General features: G+C 39.6%; 1 protein-coding gene across 1 annotated transcript in view; it reads right to left on the bottom strand.

The window, feature by feature from the left end:
- Nucleotides 1-15,378, bottom strand: part of pole (polymerase (DNA directed), epsilon) — a 97,422-nt gene that overhangs the window by 70,457 nt on the left and 11,587 nt on the right. Inside the window, 6 exon segments of the mRNA XM_052031854.1 lie at nt 981-1,088; nt 3,173-3,385; nt 5,753-5,866; nt 8,835-8,967; nt 14,141-14,260; nt 15,122-15,207. Coding sequence (XP_051887814.1) covers nt 981-1,088; nt 3,173-3,385; nt 5,753-5,866; nt 8,835-8,967; nt 14,141-14,260; nt 15,122-15,207 — 774 coding nt within the window.

Below are 15,378 nucleotides of genomic sequence, written 5' to 3'. Positions count from 1 at the left end.
GGCTGATTTTAACAGTACAAGGCAGGACATGGTGAAAGCAGCTTGGGAGCAGCCGCTAGAGGGAAAAACAAAATCCAATGAATGGGAGGTGTTTAAAAGGCAAAGAGTATGAGCTCAGAGTCAGCACCTCTTTGCAAAGGTAAAATTAGGGAAGATTGGTTAACAAAGAAATTTAAAGGTTTGACCAGAAATAACAAGGAAGCATATGGCACGTGTAAGTCCACTGAGGTTTAAAGGGGATGTTGAGGAGAACTCTAGAAGGAAATGAGGAGGGCAAAAAGAGGACATAAAGAGAATCCCAAAACCTTTTGTAAGTATATTAGAAGCAAGAGGGTACCTCGGTCAGGGACCAAAACAGAAATCTGTTTGGAGCCAGGGTACATGAGCGGGATCCTAACTGAATATTACCCCATCAGTATTCACCAGGGAGAAGGACGTGAAGGTTGGAGAGTTAGAGGAGGGGTACATCTATGTCCTGGATCATGCTGGGATATATCCCAGGATGCTGTGGGAAGCAAATGAGGAGATTGCTGGAGCTCTAGCGGAGATTTCTGCATCTTCGTTAGCCATGGGTGAGGTACAAGACTGAAGGATAGATAATGTTGTTCACAAATTTGTGAAGGGCAGTAGGGATAAGCCACAAAACTACTCACCAGTGAGCCTTACGTCAATGGTAGGGAAATTATTGGAAAAATTCTAATGGACAGGATTTATGTTCACTTCAAAAGGCAGGAACTGATGAGGAGTCAATGTGGTTTTGTGTAGGAGAAACCCTGTCTCACAATTCTGATTGAGGAGTAACTAAGAAGATTGATGAATGCAGGGTGGTAGACCTGGTTTACATGGACTTTTGCATGGCTTTTCACAAGATCCTGCACTGTAGGCTTGTGTGGAAGTTGAACTCAAAAGGAAGTTGAAGTTGAAATATTCCTCAATTCTTCCCACTGTAACTATAATATATACACAATTGTACCATTTACCTCTTGGAAATTAGTAACCTGCTCCATTGGGAGCTTCTCCTCCTCCTCAATGGCATGTTGCATCGTGTGCTCCACTCTCTGCAGCAAGAAGTCAAACGCCGCTGGGTTCTGAAAGGCAAGTCAGTGAAAAATCACAATGTAAACAACAATTCCAATAGTCTTATAATTCCTATTATGTTTATACTTAAATTCCAAATTAGTTCTGCTTTTCTTATTCATGAGTTACATATAAAACTGATAGAGAACATGTTAAAAAGAGACCAATTAGTTTCCATCCATGGCTAAGATAGGAAGTAGCAGTCCTATTCAAAAACCTCCTGACTCAACCACCATTATACAGGCAAGATTCTCAGAGGTGGCAGCTGGGTTGGAAAGGATATAGGTCTCTCTTCTGATTTTACTTTGATGTCATTCAGAATTATGACCTCTGATCAGTAATTGGGCCCCAAACAACCCCCTCGCTCATGATTGCTGTTCACTGATATAAAAATAATTGGGTGCTGAAAAATTATGTATTAAACTGACAGTTTGGAATTTAATTGAATCCTGGAGCACTAAACAAGCCACAAGTTTGATTTAAGCTGAACCTAATGTTCATGCTCTAGTAAGGAAGTCAATGCAGCTAGAGGCCATATTTTCAAGAATGAGACACGTGTAAGACCAGTTTGCCTATCAAGAGAAATCCTGCTGAGGACCGTCAAAATAAATATATTTAATTATGCACTATTAACTAGCTAAATACTCATGTTACTCATACACTTCTGTAAGCCCAAGTGTCAGGGGGCATTTGTCTTGAAGAATCCCCCAGATGTGCCTTGGAAAAAATACCTCCCTTCAGCTTTACACAGGGTGCACGGTAGCATAGCGGTTAGCGTAACACTATTATAGCACCAGCGACCTGGGTTCAATTCCCACTGCTGCCTGTAAGGAGTTTGTACATTCTCCCCATGTCTGCGTGGGTTTCCTCCGGGTGCTTTAGTTTCCTCCCACATTCCAAAGACGTACAGGTTAGGAGCTATGGGCATCCTATGTTGGTGCCAGAAAAGTGGCAACACTTGCGGGCTGCCCCCAGCACATTCTTAGCAATGCAAAAAGACGGATTTCACTGTGTGTTTTGATGTGCATGTGACTGATTAATAAATAAATATCTTATTTATTCTTCAGTGCTTGATTTTGGAATCCAGCTCCAATTTGACCTACAACACCCAGAAGTTTTGTGCTTTATCCAGGGTTGCAGTGGTGCACTTGACACAGTCAGTAGAACTGCTCCCACTTGGAGATAAATCAGTAACAACCTTGTCTAGTGATACCACCTCTCTTTAAGCCCCAGTGCCTCATGAGTAGGAAAAGTAAACTGGGAAAAGCACATGGTAAAGGAAGAAACAGCAGGTGCTGCAAAGGCAGCAGCAAGGCACTCCTGGGATACACTAACACCAGCCAAGCAGTAAGAGTATCCGGTCCCACCCCATCCCACCAACTTTAAGCAGCTGGTAGAATTTAAGGATGGTAGATTTGCAAAAATAAATTAGAACTTATTACAAATGGAACATTGTGCATAACTGCCTTGAACCTACTGGCAAAGCCCTGCAACTTGTCAGGGGCCACCCATGCCGTAAAATCATTTAAAAAAAAATCAAAATATTCTAATGTTGTTTAAAAGTGCTGTGAAAACAGATTAACTTTTAAATTAAACATTTCTTAATCTCATGCTAAAATTAATTTCAATCTATCAATTGTTTGACAGTACTAATTGCAATTTACATAGCTCCAATGTGCAAGTGAGGGTTTAAGGGGACACCATAAAGTGCAATCATTGAAAAACTAAATATTTACTTGAGTGAATATTAATGAGCTCGAAGAATGAAAAGGAAAGTGGGATCAAAACTGATGGCATGGACAGCAAGTGGACCGGCCAGTTGGTCCTGTAACATTTAGCAATTCCAAGATCCTCACGGAACAATGCAGCATAAACAGGAGTTGTGAAGAACCCACTTCTACCCAGCCCTGCTTAATGAATTGGATCACAGCTTCATGTACGTTTTACTACAGCTGACGATAGAGGTATAACATACATGCAACAGTTCACCCCACTCTTCTGCAATAGACAAAACTTCAGAGATTTCAGATAAACCCCATAATTTTGGGTGTGTGTGGCCAGAGCAACAATAGCAACATTAATGCTCAATACACACCATTTTAAATCGGCATGGTATGTCACTGCGAAAAACTCCCGATTCCAAAGCTTCAACATGTCCTCCTACGTAGGTCTCTGAGTCAAGCACATGGCCATCATTTGTCAGCTTATTAAAGATCTGTTCCTGCTTGTTTGGGAAGATGATATTGGCGTGAAAAGCCTGGACCATCAGGAGGGCCTCACAAAGTGTGCCGGACCCCTTTCTTAACACCTGAGACATAAAGAAGAACTTATTACCAGGAGAAGAAATGCAATTAATTACATCTCAAAATGTATGAAATTTTACTATGGAAAAATGCAAGCAGATTGCTTCATGTAATTAAACAATTTGACTAAATCCCATTTTAAAGTGCACAAGCTACTTTACTAACATTACAAAACCTTGTGCCATCTTGTGGTGGAATTATGCACTGGAAGACCAAATAACATCCACACCAAACCTAGGCTAAATGCCGTGCACCTCTCGTACCAACCATTCATTAATCACAGTTGAGCTCAAATCCAGTTACCAGCTTTACTCCCGGACACCATTAAATAAAATTACAAAATCTGTCACTGTAATAACTTCAATTCCCCTGGTATCTAATGACTTTTTGGGAGTCTGCTAGATTTTCACTAACCTTTGCATGAAAAAGTACTTCCTTCTAAGCATCCAATTTGCAATTTTAAGAATTATGCCCCATTTTCCCCCAAATTCCGATGCTGGAGAACAGTTTCCTGTACCACCATAATCATACTGCTTGATCATTTTAAATACATAAATCAGAATAACATTCAGCAAAGCAAAACAAGGCAAATTGGGAGGCTACCAAAGTTCTGTGGGTGGCCTGGGACACTGTCACACACCTACTGTGCTTTAAGTTTACCTTTGTGTTATCTGTTTATCTTTGTGTTTCCTGGCTTTCTCAGTGATCATAAGCTGACTTGTAGTCAAGTGGTCGTGTGCTTGATTTTCCATTCACAGGCTCTCCCTATGTTCACAGAATGCTCCATGTTCATCAAACTGCTCTTTGAATGAGTTAACCAGCAACACTAACTGTGGTTTACTAGGGGCTCTTATCTTGTCTTTATTCCTTAAAATTCTTTGAATGGTCAACTAGCTTAACCGAAAGCTTACCCTCTTCAGCCATCATCTCAACACTTGCAATGTTTTTATGGATTTATGATGTTTTAATGCATGCTTTTAGAATTTGGGTGGGATGTTAATTTGGTCTTTTTATATCTATTATATCAATCTATTAATAAAGTTATTTTAATTTTTTGCAGCAATACATTGGATGATGCAACTTTGATACTTTAAGAGTAAATGGTTATGACCCATTTTTGGCATTTTCCCCTCTAGGTTTGATCTGCTTCATAGATGGCAAACCGGCAAGTCTTGACAATTTTTCTTCCCTTGTTCTTCATACTTTAAAAAATTACTTTGAGCCCCCCACCCCCCCCATAACCAAGAACACTATAAAATAGTATTTAGCAGGGTTCTGGTGTATCTTTTGAAGTCCTTCTAAAATTACACAAAGTCAAGCTTTCTTGAAAACAAAACTTGGAACTGAGGAAACAGTATTTCATGTTACCTCCATATCTGCTCTCTATCATTCAATTTTATGTTTACCTACTATTTCAAACTTCATCCCTGCCTTGATTTCGAAGTGTCAATATTCCAGTCCCAGTTCAACCCATTTTGCCCATCTTTAATCCTGTTACAGTTAGACCATTGGTTGTTCCATTACCACCTACATATTCCACCAATTAAGTAGCATTTTACTAATTCATACTGAGCCAATCAGGTGCAGAGAAGCATGGAAATGATTGCTCATTTCAGGTTTCCCACATGTCTCACCAAGTCCAAGTGCAAGTCTAATAACATAAATATCTCACAATCTTGACCTTGGTCTTTAGTTATCTCTTATGATGGTAAGAACTAGCTCTTCTGCCCACTATTGATGCCACGGGAGATGTCTTACAGTGGAGCAATTTTTATCATCTCACTAGAACCAGCTGGCTATTGCCTTGCTGTTTTTAATATATTAGGCTGAGATCTTGAGTACCAGCAAACCCAGGGAAACACCCCAGTAAGAATAATGAGAATTGGAGAATTTTACTTTGCAATATTGTTCCTCATCTCAAAGGTCTAGTTTCAGTCTGTTGTTGTGTCTATAATGCTGTTTAATTGCCAACAGTGGCTTCTCAAAACATTGATCAATCAATTCTCTGAGATTTACTCCTTTAATTAAGTTGCATCTTCTCTTTATTTCCTTAGCATCCTTTGAGAACTTCATGGGCCATTAACAATCATTTTTGTATGTAGCAACATCCAAAGGTTATCCAAACTGAAAACACTAACCATTGTTCTCTTCCGAGATGATTATTTTTAACCCCTTGAGTAACACACCATCACCTTCAAGTAACACACCATGAAAGTAATCTGTTGTTTGTATTTCATCCTTGCTGGAATCCCATACCAAAAATCACTGTCAGAATGGTGCAGCTCAAGAAAAGTGGAACAGCTTCACACTCTTCCAGCATCTGTCACATCTAGAACCAAGTTAAAAAAAAACTCCAAATTTCATACACCTACCTCATCAGGCTCCATGGGAATGATTGTACACAAGGCAAAAATGAAGGGATGTACATACTTCATGTACATGTAATATGTAGCCACAGCATCAGACACTGAGTAAGTAGCTAATGTCTGAAACAGAAAGTAAAAATTATTGATATTCCAGCTAATAGGCCATATATCTTCTTCCTAAAATTGTCAATTTTAAATCAAGCTATAAAATGATTATTTTCTTCAATTACAGTTACATGCAATTGAAAGAGGTATAGTAATAATTCATTGCATATTTGTGTTGGTAAAGTTGCAAGCAAATTTTGAAGTCATAAGACTACATTCATCATTACCTCAAGGCTTCCATTACCTTTTTGAAATTGTAAGTGTTTGCTTTTACTATTGGCTCACTTTTTTTCCCCTTTTAAACAATTAACTCCATTCAGATCAGCAAATGTTAATGGAAGTTCCTTGGAGACTCCATTAAAGAGTCCAAGGAAGATTCCATTAAATTGGTAAATAGCAAATATACTCCTTTATTCAACAAGGGAGGCAGACAGAGAGTAGGACAGCCCAACATCTGTCAGAGGGAAAATGTTAGAAGCTATTTGTAAAGATGTTAGATCAATGCACAGAAAATGTCAATGTAAGCAAGTCAACATGGTTTTGTGAAAGGGAAATCATTTTTGACCAATTTATTAGAGCTCTTTGAAGGGGTAATGTGTATTGTGGATAACGGGGAATTGATGGATTCGCAGAATGCATTTGGTAAGGTACCACATCGAACATTACTGCAGAAAATCATAACTCATGGGATAAAAGGCAAAATTTTAGGGAAGCTCGGAGACTGACAAATGAGCAAGAAACAGAAAGTAAGTTTAAAATTGATCTTTTTCTGGTTCACAAGATGCAATAAGTGGTCATAGAGTCATGAAGTCATACAGTACTGAAGCAGGCCCTTCAATCTGACTTGTCTGTGCCAACCAAGATGCCCATCTATGCTAATCCCATTTTCGTGCATTTGGCCCATGTTTCTCTCATCCTTTCCTATCTACTGTATATACCTGTCAAATGCTTTTTATACACTGATTGTACCTGCTTCTACCACTTCCTCTGCAAGCTTGTTCCCATATACCTACTACCCTCTGTGTGAAAAACTTGCCCCTTAGATCTCCTTTAAATATTTCCCCTCTCACCTTAAACCCAAGTCCTCCAGCTTTAGACTGCCTTACCCTTGGAAAAAGACTGTGATTATCTACTGTATCTATGACCCCCATATCCTCCAGAAGGTCACCCCTCAGCCTCATGTGTTCCAGTGAGAGCCTTTCTAATCTCCAATGGTCTGACATAGGGATTGGTGCAGAGGCCATAAGTTTTTTGCAATTTATTCAAATGATGGATAATGGCATGGAAAGTATGCTAAATTTGCTGATGACATCAATTGGAAAATAAGTTGCAAGAACGACTCAAGGACAATAATGGATATGGAAACACATCAGACTGCAGATACTAAAATCTGGAGCAAAAAGAAAGTCAGAATTCAGTTCTTCCAGCAGTTTGATTTTTGCTCAATAATGGATACAGATAGGTTTAGTGAATGAGCAGAAATCTAGCAAATGGAGAAAAATATGGGAATATGTGGAATTGTTCATTTTGGCAGGGAAAGTAAAATATCATCTCAATGGGGAAGAGATTGAAAACCTCTGAAATACAAGCCATCGACAATTTCACGGACAATTTCACTCACTGAGGCATATGACAGAATGCACTTTATACCAAACATCTTCAAAACAAATGCTCAATACCAAATTGCTGTCACTGTACAACACTACTCCCCAGAAAATGTGGACTACTTTCTATATTTCCAGCAGGCACCTCTCAATTAAGACAGACATTGTTGATAATGTTCATCGTTGCATTTAATGCACCAGTACAGCTGCTTGCCATATGGGGAAGAGAGCACTTGAAGATCAAGAGCTCAAACCTGGCAATAACGATCCTGGCCCTCCTGTATGTTTCCGAGACTTAGATAACCTTCAGCAGGCACCTCACAGCCCTGGAACACAAGTGAGTGTCTTCACAAAATCTACCAGAAGCCACAGTTAGCGCCCACTCCCAAGATAACATCCACAGCTTGGAGGCCCTAATTGGACTCAGTTGACTATGCAGGGCAGGCCATATTGTTCTCACGTCCAACACCAAACCCTCAAAATGGACATCTATTTGGAGCTCCATCACAACAAAAGATAACCAGGTGAACAGAGGAAATGACTCAATGACATTCTTAAAGCCTCCACTAGAGAGATTGACAGCTAACTAACTCGAGAAAAATCGCTGGCCCATTACTGGTCAAAATGGAGAAGGTGCATTGGGAATGATACTGATAACCTCAGGAACAAAATAACCCTGGCATAATTGGCAGAACAAGCAGACCATCTACCCACACAGCCAGCCTGTCAAACACCTGTTGCCCAAACTGCACCATTCTGTGGGCACTACATAGGCATCTTCATATCAGAACCCATAGGAATAGAGCAGAAGCGAATCATCGCTGATCTCAAGGGTTACACTGATAATTCTGTTGTATTGCTTTTGAATTCCCACTAAAAGAATTGAATTAAATTTCCTATTATACTGGATTGCTTCCAACTCATATTCTCCAACTTTACTCTGGTTCATCTCTGCCTTACCTTGACTTCCACACTCAAAGACACATTATACCCATTCCCAACCCCTTTCTGCAAAGAACAATTTATTTCCCGGAGCTCTTCAGATTCCATCACATCTATTCCAAAAACCCCACATCAAAGCCCAGACCCATTGCTTTGTCAGGGATTAGGTGCATCTGTTACATTTCCTATGCTTCTATTTGAGCTTCTAAACCTCTGGCACTACTAAGATCACATTGTACTACATACCTCAACACCAAGCATCTCATCTCACCAAACATTTCCACCTCAGCTTTGGTTCTCAGCATAGTTACTTATGAAACACTTCAAGTAATTCTTCCAACACTTCAAGCTTCATCTATCGAGTTCTGACATTTGCAACCACAATATAATCAAAGGTTAGCTGTTATGCACATGTAGTACATCTCGGTCATCATTACCTGTGGTTCTTCAGTGGCCATTCGACACATATCTTCAGGATCCAACTCCACAGGGTCATATCCCAGTTTGGCCTTGGCTGCAGCCTTCAAGTTCTGACTACCCACAGGAAGATAACTGTCTCGTTTCACCCATCTGACATGAAAAGAGCAATCAAAATAATAATGACATTTCAGTCCTACCCAAGTCCAGATAGAAACAGAAACAATTGTTAAGCAGTGATAAGCAATAAAAAAAAGCAAATTTGTTCACAGCACTCATAGGAGCAGCAGTACCCATTCTCAAATTAGAAATATAAACTAGTGTAATTTGAGAGTGTGATTTGCCCTCAGGCAGTTGCCAAGAAGAATCCTATGTCTTTGGTTCCCAGATGTGCTCCTCAATTACAAATTGAGACTCAAATCTGGGGCTTGCATGGCAATTATTTTTCCAGAGCACATGCCATATGCCAGGAAGTGATAATGTATTTTCTACACGCAATAACATAGTTGAGTGCTGCTGTAGAACAAGAACAAATTGTATGCTAGCACCTTTAACATAGATCCCCACTCATGCTTGAGAATACATACCTTTTTCTTTAATTTTTAAGAAAACAGGGAAAAAATTCATTTTTAAGAGTGTATCATCCAACTCGATTGTTATTTGTCATATACTTTGATACATCATTCGTACATCACTCAGGTATCAATGTGTTGCATCATAATCTTGTGGACCTGGAGTTGGTGCATTGTGTTGATGATGTGGCACTGCTACTCCTGTTGTTTTGAGGTTAAATTCAGTGTTGCTGCTGCTGATTGTTGGTATTGACGATGACATTGTTTCATTGGTTTAGGTGCAAGCCAGAGATGGATTCTGTTCTGCCTCATCTGTTGGCCCATCTCACGGAGACAGTCTTGAAATACCAACTTGAACAACTACTTTAACTGGGTACTGGGTTTTTATAACTGGAATTGTAAGTGAACTGCTTGCCCTCTTTAAAACACAGATGATGATTTAGAGCGACTGTTATCATGTTGCCTTCCCTTTGCATGTACAACATTCAGTTATTTTACTATGTCTTTGTCTCAAAAGAGGATATAATTTGCTATCAAAGTGGTCATACTTTCTGCCATTCAGCAGCTCAGCTGGTGATCTCACAATTGTCTTAAAGGGTGTAACATGGACTGACAATAAGGCAAGGTTTGGATTTTCCTTTCTCTGCATTTGACAATCGTCCTTTCGACTGGCTGGACAAAACTGTGTACTCTTGAAGAGAGGGCAAGGTGGAGGTTATAAGGAGGTACCAAAACTCTTCTGAAAATTAAATTCTACAGGTGCATGTTGGCTTCCATTCTCACATACCAGGTTCTTAGTAATCCTTTGTTCTGGAAACAGGATATGAACTGCTATGACATTTATTGTGGCTCTTAAGTCTTTCATTTTTCTAATGCCAGGTAATTTGTAGTAGTCCACAACTGCAAGATAGTCTTCACGGTAGTGTGCAACCAAATTAGCTCCCACAATATGCCATGGCTAAGGTAGTCTGTCAGCAGCTATTGTCTTTTTTGGGTGTGCATTTATATACTTCTGGCATACACTGCACATTGCTAACTCTTCAGCTGATCAAACTTTCAGCTCTATGCACATGTTGCCTTCATATTTGTTCCAGAGTAATTCTTCCTCTACCTTTTTTTTGATATATGATTCTTGATCCAGTCAACCAAATATTATCTTCCAATGAGGAGTCATCTTTAATTGACCAACAATGCATCCTTAGATCCTGTGCAGATCAGCTGGCGGAGGTATTTGCAGGCATTTTTAACCTCTTCCTGCTTCAATCAGAGGTTCCCATCTGCTTTAAGAAGACCACTATCATCCCAGTATTCAAGAAAAACAAGGTAATGTGCCTTAATGACTAACAGCTGCTAGCTCTGACATCCACCATCATGAAGTGCTGGTCATGGCACGCAATAACTCCAGCCTCCCAGACAACCTCAACCTACTGCAATTTGCCTATTGCTGAAACAGGTCTATGGCGGACGCTGTCTCCCTGGCCCTACGCTGATCTCTGGAGCATCTGCACAGTAAAGGCACCTACATTAGACTATTGTTTATTGAATACAGCTCCACCTTCAATACTATAATTCCAAGCAAACTCATCTCCATACTCCGAGACCTGAGACTCAATAGCTCCCTTTGCAACTGGATTCTTGACTTCCTGACTAACAGACCACAATCAGCAAGGATCGGCAGCAACACCTCCGCCACGATTATTCTCAATACTGGTACCCCACAAGGCGAGCCTAGTGACACGGTGTCACGACAACAACGTTTCCCTCAATGGCAGCAAAACAAAAGACCTGGGCATTGACTTAAGGAAGGGGGTTGGTGCATATGCTCCTGTCTACATCAATGGTGCCAAGGTCGAGAGGGTTGAGAGCTTCAAGTTCCTAGGAGTGAACATATCTAACAGCCTGTCCTGGTCCAACCACGTAGACGCCACAGCTAAGAAAGCTCACCAGCCTCTACTCCCTCAGAAGGCTACAGAAATTTGGTACATCCCTGTCAACCCTCGCCAATTTTTTTTAATCGATGCACCATAGAAAGCATCCTATCCAGATGCATCATGGCTTGGTACGGCAACTGCTCTACCAGTGATCGCAAGAAACTGCAGAGAATTGTGGACACAGCTTAGCACATCATGGAAACCAGTCTCCATCTATACTTCTTGCTGCCTTGTTAAAGCAGCCAGCATAATCAAAGATCCCACCCACCCTGGACATCCTTTCTTCTCCCCTCTGCCATCGGGCAGAAGATACAAAAGCCTGAAAGCACGTACCACCAGGATTAAGGATGGCTTCTATTCTACTGTTATAAGACTATTGAACAGTTCCCTAGTAAGATAAGATGGACTCTTGACCTCACAATCTACCTCATTTTGACCTTGCACCTTATTGTCTACCTGCACTTTCTCTGTAACTGTAACACTTTATTCTACATTGTTATTGTTTTACTTTGTACTACCTCAATGCACTGTGTGCACAATTGATCTGTTTGAGCAGTATGTAAGACAAGTTTTTCACTGTACATGTGACAATAATAAACCAATTTTACCCATTTAATTTTACCAATTTTACACCTAATTGCCACTTGTGTTCATTTCATCTTTTCAAGCCTTACTCAGTTTCATTAATTGTCATGTTTACGAGATAAGAGATCTGCACACCCAAGTCATCTCCAGTGGCAAGCAAGAAGGTGCGTCTACTGGCATCAATTTTGTTCCTTAGTTTGTACTTGAGTGAAATACCAACTTCCAAGCCTCAAGATTAATCTTTGCGGTCTTGCTGTCACCTTATTGTTTGCACATTTGCTTCGGTAGTTTATTAGACCTACGTGGAAATTCTCACATCTATATATGACCTTTTATTTCTGCAACATGAATACTTTAGATGCAAATCCTATCAGCTTGCTAGCTTGGACAAGGGCTCCTCCCAGGCCTTGAGGCATCTAACTGGAAAATGACAATTTTTCCTGTTGGAATATATTCAGTTTGCCTCAGGCACACCAAGTCTGTTATTGAAATAAATCACTTATCATATTTGAAAGAAAGCTACTCAGTACTCTTGTCTTATAATGCTTTCATCTTGTCAATGATTTACATTGCAATGTTTTTTTCTAGACTTGGCTCTCCTGGCTCTTTCCAAATGTCTTGAGGAGATGACAGTTGTGGGCTTTGTCATCCCCTCTAGATTTGAATGCCATCTACTACATTATCTACTCCCAAATATCCTCTAGAAGTCTCATCTCCTGAAACATGCCTTTGATTACTCCAAGACCAACAAGTGGACATTGGTTCTTAAATCATTTAAATGATATGTTAAATATTGTCAACATTGAAGATTCTTCACTAGTTTCAAATTCCACTAACCATCAAATTTGCTGAAACCCTTCATGTTTGCCAGCGTTGGCAAGATCTCGACCACAGTTGAAGATGGGCATTGATAGTTTACCTGATTTGAGTTAATGAATCTATGCATTTCTTCGACTATCCATTAGGCTTTTCTCTCCACACAATGGAGCTTATCCTGTCAGTAGGTTTAGTGACTTTGACTATCACCTCTTCATGCTCCATTTCTCCATTCTTTTCCAAACCTTCTCTTCAACTCAACTGGTACTTTGTGTAGTGGTGGGAAATCACTGATTTAATTTTGGGTAGTTAATGTTGATATGATATGCAAGATTCAAAGCAAAAGTTTCATCAAAATACTCTGATTATATTTGGCTTAGGATCTTTTTTTTCTTTTTGATGGGCACTTTTTAAATCACCATATGGTCTTCAATTCTCCATATCGTCTTCATCACTTTTCACAAGCAGCTTGGTAGATACTTTCATCTTTGATATAGAAGAAGTTGTAAACTTTTCTCTGTGTATTCCTGAAAGTTGGGTCCTTCCAAGATGTGGAATTTTATCTACTGTATATTCTGTCAGTATGACATTGCTTTGTCTCAAGGCATTTTCTTTACATACTTATGTTCCTTCCAGTTTTCAAGGAAGGTCTTTTGACACATTAAGTCATCTTGTGCTCCCATCCCTACTTTTAGCTTGGTTGTGGCTTGGTTCCTTGAATAGTTGTGTGGATATCATTTCCCCGGGAACTGCAACATGTAGTCACTTGTGCATTCCAATGTTTAGGGCTTTCTCAAATTCTATCCTTGCAGTAATGGAAACTTTGACCATTTCTTTTGAATTGGTCCTTTTACTGCACTTGTGGACATTGTTTAATGTTTTAATGAGTGAGATCATCTCCCTTATTGATAGGCATTTTTTGCAGTTTACCATATCATATTTCAAGCAAATACAGTCATTCATTGTTTTTCCTGTCTCTGCAGCTGTTGAGAGTCTCCAGCATTTTGTTCTTGTTTCAGAAATCAACTCTATTTCAGAGGTTGTTTAATTTCTGTCTATATGTATAAACAGAGTGCTCTCTTCCTTCTCTGAACACTACTGCAAAGATCTGTGAAAGGTTCAGATCAGTTCACTGAAAATCAAAATTCAAATTGTAATGGAATGACACTGAGTCACTGCTCACAAAAATCATCAGAGATTAGTGTCTTCAAACTCAGGCTAGAACTTTAATGAAAGCCAATGCAGAAGGAATAAGTACCTTAAAGCGAGTTGAAGAAAGCTTGCAAACAAAAAATCCTGGGGAAAAAAATATTTTCTATTATGTGGATATTAACTGTTGACAATAGCTGCCCTAATAAAGCCTTCTTACAATACCAACATTAACTATGCTTTAATTACAAATAAAGACCTTAAATCTTGTACCTGTAGCAGTCCATGTGAATGCTCTGACTGGCTTTGAACTCGCCCTGACTGTCCTTCTGAAAGCCAATCTCTCTGTACATGTTCAAACCATGCACCGCTGCTCGTGTCTCCACAAAAGGCCTGGAAAATGTTACAAATTACAATTCTGAAGGCACTTTTCCTCTCCCCGGTGCAAAATAACTGATACAATGCATTTTGCATTAATCTATACTGTAATTGTGACATCTAGTGACAAAAAATGGTACTGCAAGAAGATAAAATACTGTGCTATGTCTAACTTGGCAGTTCAGGAAATCTTAATTATCATGGCCCGTACAAAAATATTCTGGAAATCTCCACAATTATTTAATGCAGTGCAGTTTGCTTCTCAAATTTCACCTTAGGTCTTTATTCCCTGGAACGTAGGAGAATGAGGGGCGACCTTATAGAAATATTTAAAATTAAGAGAGGCATAGATAAGGTGGATGGCAAGTCTTTTCCCCAGGGTAGGGGAGTCCAAAACTAGAGGGCATAGATTCAGGGTGATAGAGGAAAGATTTAAAACGGACCTGAGGAGCAACTTTTTCAAGCAGAGGGTGGTGAGTATATGGAACCAGCGGCCAGAGGGAGTGGTTGGAACAGGTACAATAGCATCATTGAAGAAGCACTTGGATAAGTAAATGGAGGGGGCAAGGCTTAGAGGGATATAAGCTGAATGCAGGAAATTGGGACTAGCTGGGTTGACACTGCGGACTCATTAGGCTGAAGGGCCTGTATCTGTGCTGTATTCTCTGTGTATTGTTCTAGTGCACTAAAATGATGATTGCTATGACAGATTACAATCTTCTAAGAACCAGAGTAACTCAATATCTAGGTACAAGAGACTGGATATGGAAAGCCCAGTGGCATTAAATCACTAAATATATCTGAGAAGTCACTTGTTCCAGAATCTAGAGTTGCAGCATTAGTCGCTGCATTATGAACAACAAACAAAACACTCACCAATCAAAGGAGTCCCCGTTATATGTCACAAATACGTTAGGTTTAGTTTCTTGGATGTGCTCAAACCATCTCCGGATTAAGCTTGCCTAACCAAAAATTGAAAGTAAAAGACCATAGTAACTACAACACATTTATTTTAAAAAAAAAGTCTTTTCATTTTGACTTCTGCATAATGAGGAAAACTGAAACCTGCACCATAGAAATGAGAGACCATTCTCAAATGATATCACATTGTATAGCTGAACTGGTGAAAAGCA

The sequence above is a fragment of the Pristis pectinata genome, chromosome 17 (assembly GCF_009764475.1).
Source record: "Pristis pectinata isolate sPriPec2 chromosome 17, sPriPec2.1.pri, whole genome shotgun sequence".
In the NCBI taxonomy this organism is placed as follows: domain Eukaryota; kingdom Metazoa; phylum Chordata; class Chondrichthyes; order Rhinopristiformes; family Pristidae; genus Pristis; species Pristis pectinata.
Note: the sequence above shows the minus strand (reverse complement) of the source record. Positions and strands in the feature narration are given on the sequence as shown.